The sequence below is a fragment of the Nyctereutes procyonoides genome, unplaced genomic scaffold (assembly GCF_905146905.1).
Source record: "Nyctereutes procyonoides isolate TBG_1078 unplaced genomic scaffold, NYPRO_anot_genome, whole genome shotgun sequence".
Classification (NCBI taxonomy): Eukaryota; Metazoa; Chordata; class Mammalia; order Carnivora; family Canidae; genus Nyctereutes; species Nyctereutes procyonoides.
Genome location: NW_026575042.1, coordinates 16,250,404 through 16,265,686, shown reverse-complemented (window position 1 = coordinate 16,265,686; position 15,283 = coordinate 16,250,404). Strand labels below are relative to the sequence as shown.

The 15,283-nt window shown below is 39.3% G+C and overlaps 2 protein-coding genes across 2 annotated transcripts in view; both read right to left on the bottom strand.

The window, feature by feature from the left end:
- The window catches only part of AZI2 (5-azacytidine induced 2), a 35,354-nt gene extending 28,390 nt beyond the window's left edge, over positions 1 to 6,964 (bottom strand). Inside the window, 1 exon segment of the mRNA XM_055321243.1 lies at positions 6,453 to 6,964. The gene's annotated coding sequence lies outside the window, so the exon portion shown is untranslated.
- Positions 6,757 to 10,110, bottom strand: LOC129507320 (uncharacterized). The gene is made up of 4 exons (XM_055321660.1): positions 10,097 to 10,110; positions 7,918 to 7,943; positions 7,636 to 7,686; positions 6,757 to 7,478 (listed from the first exon to the last, which is right to left on the bottom strand). The coding sequence occupies exons 1-4, from the start codon at positions 10,108 to 10,110 to the stop codon at positions 6,757 to 6,759; spliced, it is 813 nt and encodes a 270-aa protein (XP_055177635.1).
- Positions 10,111 to 15,283: the final 5,173 nt, after the last annotated feature.

The window sequence follows — 15,283 nt, the reverse complement described above, 5'->3', positions numbered from 1 at the left end:
TACTCCATGCTCATGGATTAGTAGAACAACCTGTTTAAATGTTCATACTACCCAAAGCCATCTACAGATTTAAAGCAATCCCTATCATACCAAGAGACTTTTCAGAGAACTAGACAAATTATACTAAAATTTGTATGGAACCACAAAAGACCCTGAGTACCCAAAGCAATCTTGAGAAAGAACAACAAAACTGGAGATATCACAATCTCAGATTTCTTTCTTTCTTTCTTTTTTTTTTTTACAATCTCAGATTTCAAGATATAATACAAAGTTCAGTAATCAAAACAGTATGAGACCCGACAAAAAAAAAAAAAAAAAAAGACACAGAATAAAGAACCCAGAAATAAACCCACACTTATATGGTCAATTAAGAATATACAATAGGGAAAAGACAGTCTCTTCAAATAAATGGTGCTGGGAAAACTACACAGCTATTGCAAAAGAATAAACCTGGACCACTTTCTTACACCATACACAAAAATAAACTCAAAATGGATTAAAGACTTAAATGTGAAGCCTGAAACCATAAAACTACAGGACAACATAGGCAGTAATCTCTTTGTCATTGGCATTTGCAACATTTTTCTAGATATGTCTCCTCAGGAAAGGGAAACAAGAGCAAAAATAAATTACTGAGGCTACACCAAAATAAAAAGTTTGCATAGCAAAGGAAACCATCCACAAAATAGAAAGGCAACTCACTCAATGGGAGCAGAGATTTACGAATGACATAATATGTTAAGGGGTTAATATTAAAAATAAATAAAGAATTTATATAATTCAACACCAAAAAATCCCAAATAATGATTAAAAATTGGGCAGAGGACCCAAATAGACATCTGTCCAAACAAGACAAATGGATGGCCAACAGACACATTCAAAGATGCTCAACATCACTAATCATCAGGGAAATGCAAATCAAAACCACAATGAGGTATCACCTTACAACTGTCAGAAGAGCCATTAACAAAAAGACAAAAAATAATAAGTGTTGGCCAGGATGTAGAAAACAGAGACCCAAGTGCAATGCTGCTGTAAATGCAAACTGGTGTAGCCACTTTGAAAACAGTATGGAGGTTCCTCAAAAAATTAAAAATAGAAAAACCATATGATCGTCAACTCAAAAAAAAAAAAAAAGAAAGAAAGAAACACTATTTGAAAAGATACATGCATCCCTATGTTTACTGTACTATTATTTACAACAGGCAAGATATGGGAGCAACCTAAGAGTCCACTGATGGATAAATGGATAAAGAAGATATGGTACACACAAAATGGAATATTACTTAGTCATAAATAAGAATGAGACTTTGCCATTTGTGACGACACAGCTAGACCTAAAGGACATCATGCTAAATGAAGTTAAGTCATACAAAGACAAATTCTATATGATTTTGCTCAAATGTGGAATCTAACAAAACACAACAAAAAACAAACAAACAGAGAAATACACAGAATTGATGGTTTCCAGAGGGGAAGGGATGAGGGAGGACCAAATGGATGAAGTGGAGTGGGAGGTACAGGCTTCCAGTTACAAAATGAGTAAGTCAAAAACAAAACAAAACAAAACAAAAACAAAAACAAAAACAAAAAAACACAAAATGAGTAAATCACAGGATGAAAGGTACAGCATAGGGAATATAGTCAGTGCTACTCTAACAGCATTGTATGGTGACAGATGGTAGGTATACCTGTAGTAAACACAGCATAATGTATACAGTTGTTAAATCACTATGTTATACACCTAAACTAATGTAACATTCTGTGTTAACTACATTTCAATAAATAAATAAAATGATAATGGAAAACAAAGAAATACTGATTGTTAGACAGCACTACAGAACTATGCAATACATCTAATAAATCTAGGGTGAATATCAAGCTGAACTTGCAATAATCATCCCATGTGATTTTTAAGTTCCTATCCAATTTGAAAGCCACTACTCTAAAGTGGCTACTATGTGATCTACAGAATTCCAATTGTAACTACTATTCTTAAACATTTGTGGGCATAGTTAGTTCTGTATTACCAACTGGTAAATATCACCTAATTTGTGCGTGGAGATTTTGTTCTTAATAATATAGAAAACAACTTCATGTTCATCTCTCTCTCTTCAAAATAGTATAGGAGAATCAGATATTTACCTATAGGAAATATATCTATATAATTACGCAAATATTTCATATATTTGGACTTCAACTGTTTCTTCTTAGAGGTTCACATAAAGAAAGTATAAATTAAAAAAGTAAAAAGGCTTAAGGTGATGGGCACTTGGGTGGCTCAGTCAGTTGAGCATCTGACTCTTGGATTTTGGTTCAGGTCATCAGGATCCTGAGACTGAGCCCTGAGTTGGTCTCCATGGTGGGTGTGGAGCTTGCTTAAGATTCTCTCCTTCTGCCACTCCCCCTCCCACCCCCCTACCCCCAAAATGCTTGCATGTGCACTCTTTCTCTTAAAAAGGAAAACAAAAACAAAAAGGGGGGCTAAGGTGAAAGATGTTGATGTTTATTGATAAGAACAATGAAATTCCCAAGAATGATTAAAAGGTGTTCTGGTCAGCCAATTCCAATGTGAAGGGGAGTTGTTTCCACATTATCAACAAGCAATGCACTGGACATCAGCTGGGTAGCCTAAATTCAATTCCAATCTGATATTATCTACCCAGAGAGAGCAACATATTCCACAGATAAAGGGCCTGCTCCCACAAAACTGCCCTCTATTTTGGATGCTAACTGTAAGCCTAGGTTGTTGTTACCTGTGCTTCTGACCATACAGAAACATGGGATGAGGTCCTGAACAAAGCAGCTTCTGTCCTTCTGGCATTTGGGGCTGGCATAATGGCATGTGAAAATGTTCTGGAAGCTCTCTGAACCCTCTTCTTCTTGGGTTTTAACAGAGGCTTCCTTACATAGAAATGATTAAATCACTGGCAATTGATTAAAATTCCAGCTCCCTCTCCCAACATTGGTGGGACTGAAAACTTCAACCCTCTAATTATAGGACTGGTTTCCTTGGCAATCAGCTCCCATCCTTAGTTGCTGTCCAAAAGTCACCTCATTAATACAAATCCAGTCTTGGTAGAAAAGTGCTTGTTACAAATAAAGAAGACATGCATTTCACCTTCATGGCTCTGAAACAATTTCAGTAAAAGAGGTGAAGAGAGAGAGAGAGAGAAAAAAAAAAGAGGTGAAGAGACCAAATATTATGACGAAAGAAGATTCTATAGCTCTTACCCTCAGGACATTCCAAGGGCTTTGGGAGCTTAGGGCCAAGAACTGTGGATGAAAGCCAAGTATATATGAGAAATACATTATCTAAATAATGAAATATACATTTCTTATAAGTCACAATATTGCAATGATAATGGAGAAAGGGCACAATTTGCCAGGTAAGATGGGTAGAAGGGAGCAAGAGTAGTTTTCTAAGGGAGAGACAAAGAAAAGAAAGATTCAAACACTGCAAGAATTATTTTAGAAAATCTTAAACTTCAATCTTTACTACAATCAACATTAAGAGGACCCTGACTCGAGACATGCTATATATATATATATATAGGCTTGTGAGATACTAGAAAACACGGAAATATGTTCTGACACCAGACAGGTCTTTCTTTTCCCCAGGAAAAAATATGATTATCCTGTCATATTTCATCATCATAATATTTGCCATATTCATTCACCACTTACCATGTACCAGGCACTAGTGCTACCAAATGCAATTTCCAGCTTCTCAGGTAGTTACTATTATACTAACTTATAAACAAAGTCTCAGAAAAAAATGAAGTACCTTACCTACATAAGTAATCTGTGGCAAAACTGAGATGTGAACCCAGGTAAGTTATTGTCTAAATTTGTGCTCTTAATACAACATTCTGAGAGGCAACACAACATGGATTCAGATTTTCTCCAATAAGAATCTGACCAGAGATTCAAAAACCCAGATTCTAGTCTATAATCTGCCACCTTGATTACTGCATGGTTTACCTCTCCAGATCTAAATTTTCCCAACAAAATGACAGGGCTGAACTACATCACTAAGATGCCACCCTCCTAAATTGTAAAGGTAAAATTCAATGCAAATATAAAATGGCAACCTAAACAGAAGGAATTCTAGGGCTGGAATTAAGGACTATTTAGTAGGCTCTTTCCTCTATTCTACGTTGCATCCTGAACTAAACCTCTTATTTTCATCATCATTCTACCTCTGAAAAGCTAGAATATCCCTAATCTATTCCACAGGATCAGTCAAGATCCTGTGGGGCAAGGATTAAGTATTAATGGAGGCAAACAGACCAACACTTCCTTCTCTCTTTCTTCCTTTTTTTTTTTTTTTTAAGACTATATTTATTTTAGGTGAAGGGGTAGGGGTAGAGCGAGAGAATCCCAAGCAGACTCCTCACTGAGCATGGAGTCCAACTCAGGGCTTAATCTTAGAGACCTGAGCTCATGACCTGAGCTGAAAACAAGTCTAGCTCAACTGACTGAGCCACCCAGGCACCCACCACCCCCACTTTTAAAATATTTTATCTGTTTATTTTTAGAGAGAAAGAGCACCCAAGTGCACATGTGACAGGGAAGGAGGGGAGGGAGATGGGGGACAGAGAATCTCAAGCAGACTCCCGCTGAGCTTGGAGCCCTACACCGGGCTCAATCTCACAACCTTGATTATGACCTGAGCCCAGAGTCCAAAGCTTAACCAACTGAGCCACCCAGATGCTCCTTTGCTCCCTATTTTTAATTAAATAATTAGGGGCAGGAATGGCCTAACTAGTTTATAAAAAAAGAACAATCTAGTGACTTTTTCAAGATACTGTTACTCCATCTATGTACTTCAGAACTCAAATGCCCTGTGTAATTCAGTGAATGTCCAAAATGTACTCAGTTTCTGATATACAATATGAAAAACTCCATTCTCATTTCTGTAACTCTGAGTTATGTCACTAAACTGCAGTAGTACAAAATAAGTGTTACGGCTAGGGAATCATAAAATTTTTTCAGGGTTAGAGTATGTATGAAGAGCACTTTTTTCAACATTTCCATAAAGTAACCTATCTGGATGGAATGGAGCACTTACATACACTAAACGCTACTATTGTTAGCAGTAATTACTCTCTAATAGAGATAAGAAAACTACCTTAATCCAGAATGTAAATACAAGAAAGAAAAAATAAATTACATTGGTTCTATCCGTGGATTATGAAAAACGTCATCACATTTCATTTAATAATCGTAAAAAGCTCACTGTAGGTAATTAATATTTACCGAGTGTTTATGATAGGTCAAACAGCTTTTAGGGGAACTACCTATTTGTTTTTCATAACAATTCGTTAATTCTAAGACCTCTGGTGTGGGCAAGAATTTCCTGTTACCACAGGTAGATTGAAAGACAGGCAAAGGTTCAAAAGTGAGAAAGCCAGGACTGTAAAACTGTAAACCAGCCAGCTGACTCCAGAGCCAGCATGCTTTAGTGCCTTGGAGATATGAAGGAGAGATTTAGTCTCCGACCCAGTGTCAAGTGGGTAAACTGAAAAATTTGATCTCGAGTTAATGTTCTGACTTTAATCCAGTGCATTTCCCATTACACCTTCCCATTCTATAATAAACAATGTCACATTAAAATTTCCTAATGACCTTGTGAGTTTTGTACCATTCCTAATTTACAGTTGAAGTGGAGAGTGATCACAACAGGTTGGGAAACTAGATATGGCAAGTTTAGAGAATCAGCACTTAAATGCGTTGAGATCTTGAGCAATCCTATCTAAAAATCCATAGTAGGGGGCTAAAAGGCTCTCATGTTTAAGAGGCACGGAGGCACGGACCAATTCCAACCCTAGTACTTCACTGTCTTCCATCATCTTGGCATATCTCCAACAACACAGGCTGGAGCAGTTTATATCTCAACTTCTATTACAGTTTTAGTGAATATTTTATTTCACTTTCGAGTACGTGAGTTCCTTACCTACAGGGACGAGAGTTCACCTACCGTGCACGTATGTAGGAGTCACTCAACAAATGATCGAAAATCATGCCGAATATACAGCTTGCACACTGCAGAAACGACGAATACCTACTGTTAGCCTCGACAATAGATAAGGGGCTGATGTTCGCTGCCCCAGGCAGGACCGTCCTAGCCGCACGTCCCTCTTTCGTTTCCGATATAAATGCAATTTCAATGAATGAAACAGAAGTAAAGGCGCCGCAGTAATTCAGAGTACGGGAAGCAAATAACCGATAGGGAGAAAAAGCGTGGAAGATCAAGTAGGGAGGGCCTGGAAGAGCTAGCGTGCACAGGTGACAGGAGTAAGGGATGCCCAGGGGTGGGCTGCGCCCTACGCAAAGGAGGGGACCCGGGCTTGCGAAGAAAATGACGTGCCTTTCCGAAACCGCAACGGCAGCAGGGGTTGGTCCTGGCACCGCCCGCACCCCTAGCCCGGCAGAAGCGAGTCACTCACCCCGAAGACAGGCTACGTAGGGCCGCCCCCAGGGCCGCCGGGTTTCGATTCCCCAGTGTTTGGAAACCGACCGAAAACAAACCGGGTCGCCAGGGGTCACCACGGGCTTCCGGTTTCCTCGAAGACACCGCCGCTTCCCCAGAGAAGGCAGACGCTCCGGGAACGCCGCGGAGGAATTCCCATTTCTTAAGCCCTGGCTGCGCCGCAACGGGCGCAGCCCGGCCCGTCCGCGGGGGCTCGGGAGGTTCTGGAAGGAGGCCCGACCCAAAGCCGGAGAGGCCGAGCCGCTACCAAAGAAAGCCCGTTACCCAGCAACACGCGCGCGCCACCCGGGCGCTCCGGCGCCCGCCTCCTCAGCTTCCGCTTCGGCTGACAGCCGCGTCGCGTTCCGCGGAGGGGAAGCGTGGTCGAGGGGCGCCGCAAGGGCGGAGGAGCAGCGAACGGCCGGAAGTGGGGCTCCCTCTATCCTTCGGCTGGGCGCCGAGACCGCGCGAGCGGACCGGAAGTCGGTCCGAAGGGAGCCGAGAGGGCGTTCCCGAAGCCGGGGCTTTGAGGGAAAGGGGGGGGTGGGGTGGGGGGTGGGGGTGAGGAGGAGGGGGGCGCGGCGTACTACGCGTCCCGTGAGCCTCCGCGGCGGGGCGGGGCGGTGGCACGGCGACGCCCGGAGGCGGAGGCGGAGGCGGAGGCGGAGCTGGACTTGGGTAAGCGTTTTACCCGCCGCTGTGGGGGTTAGTTTTCCGCCTTCCTCCAGCGAGTCCTTTGCGTTCGGCGTCCGCTTGGGGGTCCCCGAGCGTGTGTCGTGCGTGTTGGGTCCGCGCAGTAGCGCCCTTCCGTGTTTCTGTCTCTGCGGCCTCCCTGAGGCCCGCGGCTGGGCGACTAACGACGACGCGTCCGGGGCGGCGGCAGGAAGTGGTTGGAGCCCCCACGTCCTCTCCTGGGCGCTGCCGCGGAGCTGCGTGCCGGCCTGTGAAGCGCGGACTCGGCCAATGACTTCCTCAAGGTCCCATAGTTCCTCAGCACAGTGCTCTTAAAAAAAAAAAAAAAAAAAAAAAAAATCTAATTCATTGAGTTAGGGCAGAGCTCTGGGAGGTGGGGATGGTACGCGGCTGCCACAGCGTTGCTACCGCCTCAGGTTATTTCTAGATGAAGGCTCAGCCGCGGCGTCCCCGAGCGAACTCCTTACTGTCTTTGCTGGGCGCAGCCCGGGAGAGCCCCTCGAGCTCTGGGGCTAGTTCTGGTTAAAGATGAATAAATAAACGAGAAAATGGCAGTTGGAGACCGTTTCTCTTCATTAGCCACCAATTAGCAACAGTGACGCCCCTCGCCGCCCCCTCACAGAGTAATTTTGTCACCTGGAGGCTTAAATAGGCGTCCTGTTGGGCGATGTGTTCACCGCGCGTCTGAACTCGTCAGCCCACCAGTCCGCTCTGATCAAAGAATGGACTTTGTTGTTGTTGTTGTTGACCTTTTCGGTTCAAGTAAAGTTCGCAACTATGAGGACAACAACAACGACAAAAAAGCCACACGCAACTTAAAGTTACGTCGTATTTTTAAAATATTTTCGAGTCTAAATATAATAAGATCATTTGCTTTCAATGCATCGGGCAGGGGCATGGAAAAGAGCAGTGTTTTAATATTCTGGATATGAATCATTAATTTTTTATTGCCTTGGTAATGCGCTTTGCGAATTTAAAGGCAGGCCGCCCGCCGAACTGGATGTTTTGGCTAGTAGAGTTTTGAGGAATATTCACAGAATCGGCCGAGGCACCTTAGATCATCAGAAATAAGATGATAATCTGGTTTCTAATTAGTAAATGTGGAAATGTCTTCCGTTTTCAACCTTCATTCACAATCTAGGATGATTTTGAGGCTTGTCGAAAAATAAGGGAAATACACTTTTATCCTTCCTAAGGAGAAAATGGCTTAGCCCATTATTTTAAAGTTTATCCGATGCGAGTCTATTTTTATTTTAAAATACACGCCTCACTATAATTATGAAAAAGGTGGGTCTTAGCAACAAAATTATCTTTGTGTTAAGATTATTTTCTCCCATACCTCCTCACACCTGGGCCCCCAGGAAAAAAATGCGCGCGCGCGCACACACACACACACACACACACACACACACACACACACACACACTAAAGGTTACGAACTACCTGAAGTCGTGACCAGATACACTGTATATCCAAAACTGTGTTTTCTGAAGCGACAGTCTTCAGAAGGGGAGGGGTCAATTAGGTATTCCTAATCCTTAACCTTAGAAGGTACGTGGAAGATTTCAGTACACACCCTTTATATAAATGATAGCTTAAGGGTGCTAATTCTCAGGTTGTCCACTTTCTTCCCTAAAATTGATCTGCCTCAGAGTGTGCGTGAATCAGACACATTTCTCCCTTCCTCTTTGGTAATTGTCCCTCTCCCACTCAACAAATAAAGCAATACCTTTAAACTGACCTAAATCTGTTTACAAAGTGAGTGATTCTAATGACTGGGTAGCTCATTCTTTTGCAAAAATGGCAGTTTCCAAGGGCCTTGAAAAATATTACAGGATTTAATTGAGTTGTCAGCTGACCATTAAAAATAATTTTTGATGACATACCTCTGTGATTTTTGGTACACAGCTTAGTAATTAAAAAAAAATGATTACTCTTATTTATAACCAGAAATCCTTCTGCTCCCAAATACTTGGAATGGAAGAATACAAAATAGAAGAACAACTTAACCTGTTTCTTTCTAGCAATGAATAGTATTCATCCTTGATACATGACCTAAGTGGGTGTTGGGGGGAGAAGATCCTATCTATTTCCTTATGAGATGCATTTTCAATAATAACTGACTTGATATTTTATAATGATCATAATTTGTAATATGTTATTTGATCAGTAGTAGTCTAGTAATGATAACAATACTAAGGAAAATTTTTAGAACTTATGTTCTCAGGAATTTTAAGATATTTCTTTGTTGTCATTAGAGGAAAATGTTATAGGATGGTCAGTTTAAAATATTTTCAAACACTAAGATGTTAGGATAAACTTATGGGAAAGAAGTGAGGTAAAAATATGAACTCAAGGAGAAAAGGACTGATAATCAAGTTCCTAACTGTAAAAAGAGAGCTCAGTCATGTGCTTTATGATGAGATGAATAATAATGGGTATCAAATTACTATGGTATTTACATTTCATGTATAAAAGTGTTATGCTACTGTCTCTAGTAACTAGCTTTGTTCTGGACAATCTGTGCTTCTTAATAACTTTTTGACTTGAAATGCTTTGCATTCAATTAGCTTCTGACAGAGCTTTCATTTCTTAAAAAATAAAATGTGAATGTCATAGTTGTAAGCACAGTAACTAAGTGTAGTGATTTTCTTTTGAAAACATATAGGTGAAGAAAATTTTGATAGCCTTGGAAAGTCCTAAAGTAGAGAGAAGAAATATAAGGACAGCTAAGAGAACAGCAACAGAGAAGCCAGAATGGAGTTAGTAGATTGTACAGAGAAAGAAAAAAGACCCAGTGGAAGGAATCCTATACTCTTATTAAATGAAGTAAGAACAATTGTCCTCTGAGCCTTGACAGTATACCCTAGCTTTTGGGGATATCGATTCATTAATTTGTTGCGAAATTAACAAATACTTAGCACCTACCATACGCTAGACATTGTGTTAGCATTGAAATGAAACAGGCAAAATGACTTTTTAATGTATAAAAAAGTAAAATCTATCACGGGGAAATCAGTCACATAGACAAAGACCTATGTGAAATTCAACAAAATGACAAGCAATTCCCTCCCATTAATTTTTTAATGATAATTTCTATATGTGCCTATGAAAAAAATTTTTTCCTATTTAAAATGGAGGAAGAAAGAACTCTGAGGCTTTTACGTGTTCACTATAAAAACCAAGAAGAGACAAAGTCAAGTTTGTTGGAGGAAAGACATTTTATAAAGCTACCAAGTAAAATGAAAGGATGACATTAAGCTTCTCTAAGGTCTGTAGAAAAAAATTAAGCTAGATTTTTAAAATAGATTATGAAGTAAAGGATAGGGAAATTTCCAAACCCATTACACAACCCATACAAGAGTGAAATTGTCGGGATCCCTGGGTGGCGCAGCGGTTTAGCGCCTGTCTTTGGCCCAGGGCACGATCCTGGAGACCCAGGATCGAATCCCATGTCGGGCTCCCGGTGCATGGAGCCTGCTTCTCCCTCTGCCTATGTCTCTCTCTCTCTCTCTCTCTCTCTCTCCCCCTCTCTGTGACTATCATAAATAACTAAAAAATTAAAAAAAAAGAAAAAAGTGAAATTGTTGAATTTATAGTAGTTGGAAAGTTAAAGACATAATTTCCTAGTGTAGATTTTTAAATGGTCTATGAATAGTACATTAATTCTTTAAAATACAAAAAATACATGTTTTTAATTCACTGATAATAATCATTTAATCTATAATCATTTTATATCAATCCCTCGTGGCTTTAAAAAGCTCCTTCCTCTCATCCCATAGCCAGTCTGTTCCTGCTTTTATGGATTCTACTCCTTAGCTATCTTTCAAATTCTGTTTATAATCCCTACTGTTCTACAGTCTCCTATTTGTACTATTTTAATAGTTCCTTCTAATTAGTTTTTTTCTTTTTTTGGTTAGCTCATTCTTTATATGGATATCTAAATGATCTTTTCCCATTGTAAATATTACATTTCTCCTCTTAAACTGGTAAAATGACTCCTTAGCGTGTTTTAGAAAGCCATTCTTAAACTAGCCCAGCCTATTTTTCACCAGCTCCTAGAAACATTGCCAACTCAAGCATTGAAATTGGGTATCTTTGTTCATGTACAAAGGTAGCATTCAGCTGATACTGATTATGATCTTACATGCTTTTTTTTATCATTGATATTACTTAAAAAATTTTAAATTCTCAGTTAATTGGGGAACCCTGGAAAGATTCTCCAACATCAATTTGAGAATTATGGCTCTACTTAATATTTGTCTTGGAGTGGAATCACATAATGGGACCCTGGGTGACTCAGACCTTGATTTTGGCTCAGGTCGTGATCTCAGGGTCCTGAGTTGGATGGAGCCTTGCATCAGGCTTCATGCTGGGTATCGAGCCTGCTTAAGATTCTCTCCCTCTGGGGATCCCTGGGTGGCTCAGCGGTTTGGCGCCTGCCTTTGGCCCACGGCGCGATCCTGGAGTCCCGGAATCGAGTTCCGCGTCGGGCTCCCGGCATGGAGCCTGCTTCTCCCTCTGCCTGTTTCTCTGCCTCTCTCTCTCTCTCTCTCTAGGTCTATCATGGATACATAAATAAATCTTAAAAAAAAAAAAAAAGATTCTCTCCCTCTGTCCCTCCTCTTCTGCTCTCTCTCTCTTCTTTCTTAAGGATTTATTTATTTGAGAGAGAGAACGTAAGCAAGTGTGGAGAGGGGCAACAGGAGAGAATCCTCAGGCAGACACGCCTCCCCCCCCCCCCCCCCGAAGATCACGGTGCCGACAGGGGGCTCCATCTCACAACCCACAAGATCAAGACCTAAGCTGAAACCAAGAGTTGGATGCCTAAACAGCTGAGCCTCCCAGGCACCCCCTCCCCCAAAATAAACAAAGACCAAAAATTGAAATAACATTTAGAAGAGGATCTTGTATCATGGTATCAGAAAGATAATGGATATCCATGAAGATAATGGATATCATCAGAATATATCGAGTGACAATTTTTTGTTACTGCATCATAATTTTTTTAGAGTATGTAGCAGAAGGGTATCATTATTTTGACACCAAGTGTTCCATAGTGAAATCAAAGCTGTTTTGTTCCCTTTGTGCCTAAAATTAAAAAAAAAATTTTTTTTCTCCAAAAATCATCCTAAACTAATACCAAAGTTCTTAGTTCTTCTAAATCTTCATAATGAATTGCATTGCTACTTGTATGTTATTGGTAGGAGTGATTAAGAAAAATTCTTATCTCATCCTACCAGTACTTTTTCTGGAATAATCCAAAGTTTCAATTTCAAGAAGTGTTTCTTTTGTTTCTGCAACAGGACAGTTTGATATATTTATTATCTCAAATGAACTAATACGTTTCAAATACCTATGTTAGATAATATAGAAGTTTAAAGATCAGAGATAAGGCAGAACTAGAAATACCTGGAAATACTTAACTCTACATAGAAAAAAACCAATGATATGTTGAGCTTAATGACTAAGATGACTGCTCAAAACTAAGAGTTTTGGAAGCCAAATTATCTCTTTATTATTTTTCAATTTTGATTTTTGGTACTGTTTAGATGAAAATGAAATAAGTACATCTACACCAGATCTTAAGTGGGGAACTTATTAGCAACAGAAATACGAATTAAATTATCAGTAACACATTCATGAAAAGTGTAATTACTTTTTGACATTGAGTTTATCATTCACTAAGTACATCATTCACTAATATGGAATATTTAATGTTTTGGTCAATATTTTTTATAAAAGTTATGAAACATAGGCCAAAAAGTCTCAAGAGAATGAAAAAAAAATTTTTTTTTGGTCTATGCAACTAGGTAGAGGACAATTACAGTTTTCTAGATAGAGCAAGCTCACCTAAAAAAAAAAAAATACACATATGGAGATCTTTTATTGAGGGGAAAAATATGGCTTGGGTTGAGGATAAAAAGAGGCCAGGGGAAGAATCTGTGCATCTTGATATTAAGTAAATCAGCAGAATATTCCATAATCCTTGTTCTCTAAAAATAAAGCAACAACAAAAATCTTTAAAAGATTATAAATATCTTTCATTTTTATAAAAACTGAGACTTTTTTCAATTTTTTCAAAAGAAATATACAGCAATAAGGAAATTGTCAATTATAAAATATAGGATTAGTCATATTTATATGATGTGTTTATGAAATGTTCCTTTAGTTAAGTAGAGAAAGTGTGCCTTTTTCCATACACAACTAGATTATGTCAGTCTCATGTCTCCTTTTTGCTGAAAAATAATAAAAATTTTAAATATTGGTAACACAATCTTAATTTTGGTCATTTCTAATGATATCTTAATAAAAAATACAGGAAAAATAGACTTGACATTCATTTTGTTGCTTTACACACTGAAGGATGATATATTTAAAACCAAATATATCAGTATTACATTAAATATACACAGACTACTCAAAAACTGTCGTATTGGTTTAAGAAAAAATGTACACAAAATAAAAGATCTGTGAAAAACAGTAAAGGATGAAAAAAGTATTGATCATGAATAAACTAAGCTAAAGTAGAAGGTAGCCTGATATAAAATATTAGCATAAGACAAAGGAGACTTTCAGGAAAAAAAAAAAGTGTTGCTTCCACCTGAAGATAAAAAAAAGTCTGTGTGCGTCTCATAAAACAGCTTTACAGTATATGAAGCAAAACTAGATAGAAGAGATAAACACACAATAATGGAAGACTTTACCTTCTTCACTGATAGAATGAAAAGAGAAAAATACATTAAGGAAATAGATTATTGGAATCAAAATTATTAATATCACACCCACTAGAATGACTATAACCAGAAACAAAAAAAAATGGAAAATATTTATCTTAAAATTAATATGGAATCCCTGTATCCAAAACAATTTGAGAAAGTGGAACAAACTGGAAGTTTCACATTTACTGACTTCAAAGTGTGTCACAGAGGTACAGAATCAAAACAGTATGTCACTGACATAAAGACATATAATGTATGATATATGAATCAGTGGAAGAGAATAGAGGGCCGCCCTGCCAAAACCCTCATATAAGTGGTCAGTTAATTTTCAGCAAAGATTCCAAGGCCATTCAATGGGAGAAGGGCAATTTTTTAACCAGTGGTGTTGGTTTTGGGAAAACTGAATATCCAAATGTGAAACTATGAAGTCAGACCCTTACCTCACATCATGTACAAAACATTAAGTAAAAATAGATCAAAGACTTAAACTATAAGAGCTAACACTGTAACAGTCTTAGAAGAAAAATAGGGGAAAGCTTCATGGTGTTGGATTTGGCAGTGAGTTTTTGGATATGACAACAAGCACAGGCAACAAAAGGAAAAATAGGTAAGTGAAGGTCTCTAAAGCACTAATACACAAAGTCAGCTAATGACTCTAATATTGGAAAAATAATGTGATCTTTACTTTGAATTTCATTAGAACTACCTAAATATATAATTGAGGAGTAGGGCAGCCCGGGTGCCTCAGCCGTTTAGCACTGCCTTCGGCCCAGGGCGTGATCCTAGAGACCCGGGATTGAGTCCCTCATCAGGCTCCCTGCATGAAGCCTGCTTCTCCCTCTGCCTGTGTCTCTGCCTCTCTCTGTCTCTCTCTGTGTGTCTCTCATGAATAAATGAAATATTAAAATATATATCTATAAAATATGATTTTGTTTGATTTTTAATCAATTAAAAATAAATATATATTTTAAAATATATTATGATTTTGTTTGATTTTTAATCAATTAAAAAACAAATATATATATATATATATATATATATGCTGTTTGCGGAACTGACCTACACTCTGGCCACAGAGGAAGCTGAACTCATTGGCGTCGACTACGTGGCCCGAATGACAGCCACGGGCAGCAGCGAGAACTCCACAGTGGCCGAACACCTGATAGCGCAACACAGTGCCATTAAGATGCTGCACAGCCGGGTCAAGCTCATCTTGGAATATGTCAAGGCCTCTGAAGCGGGAGAGGTCCCCTTTAACCATGAGATCCTGCGGGAGGCCTATGCTCTGTGTCACTGCCTCCCTGTGCTCAGTACAGACAAGTTCAAGACAGACTTTACGATCAATGCAATGACGTGGGGCTCATGGCCTACCTTGGCAACATCACCAAAACCT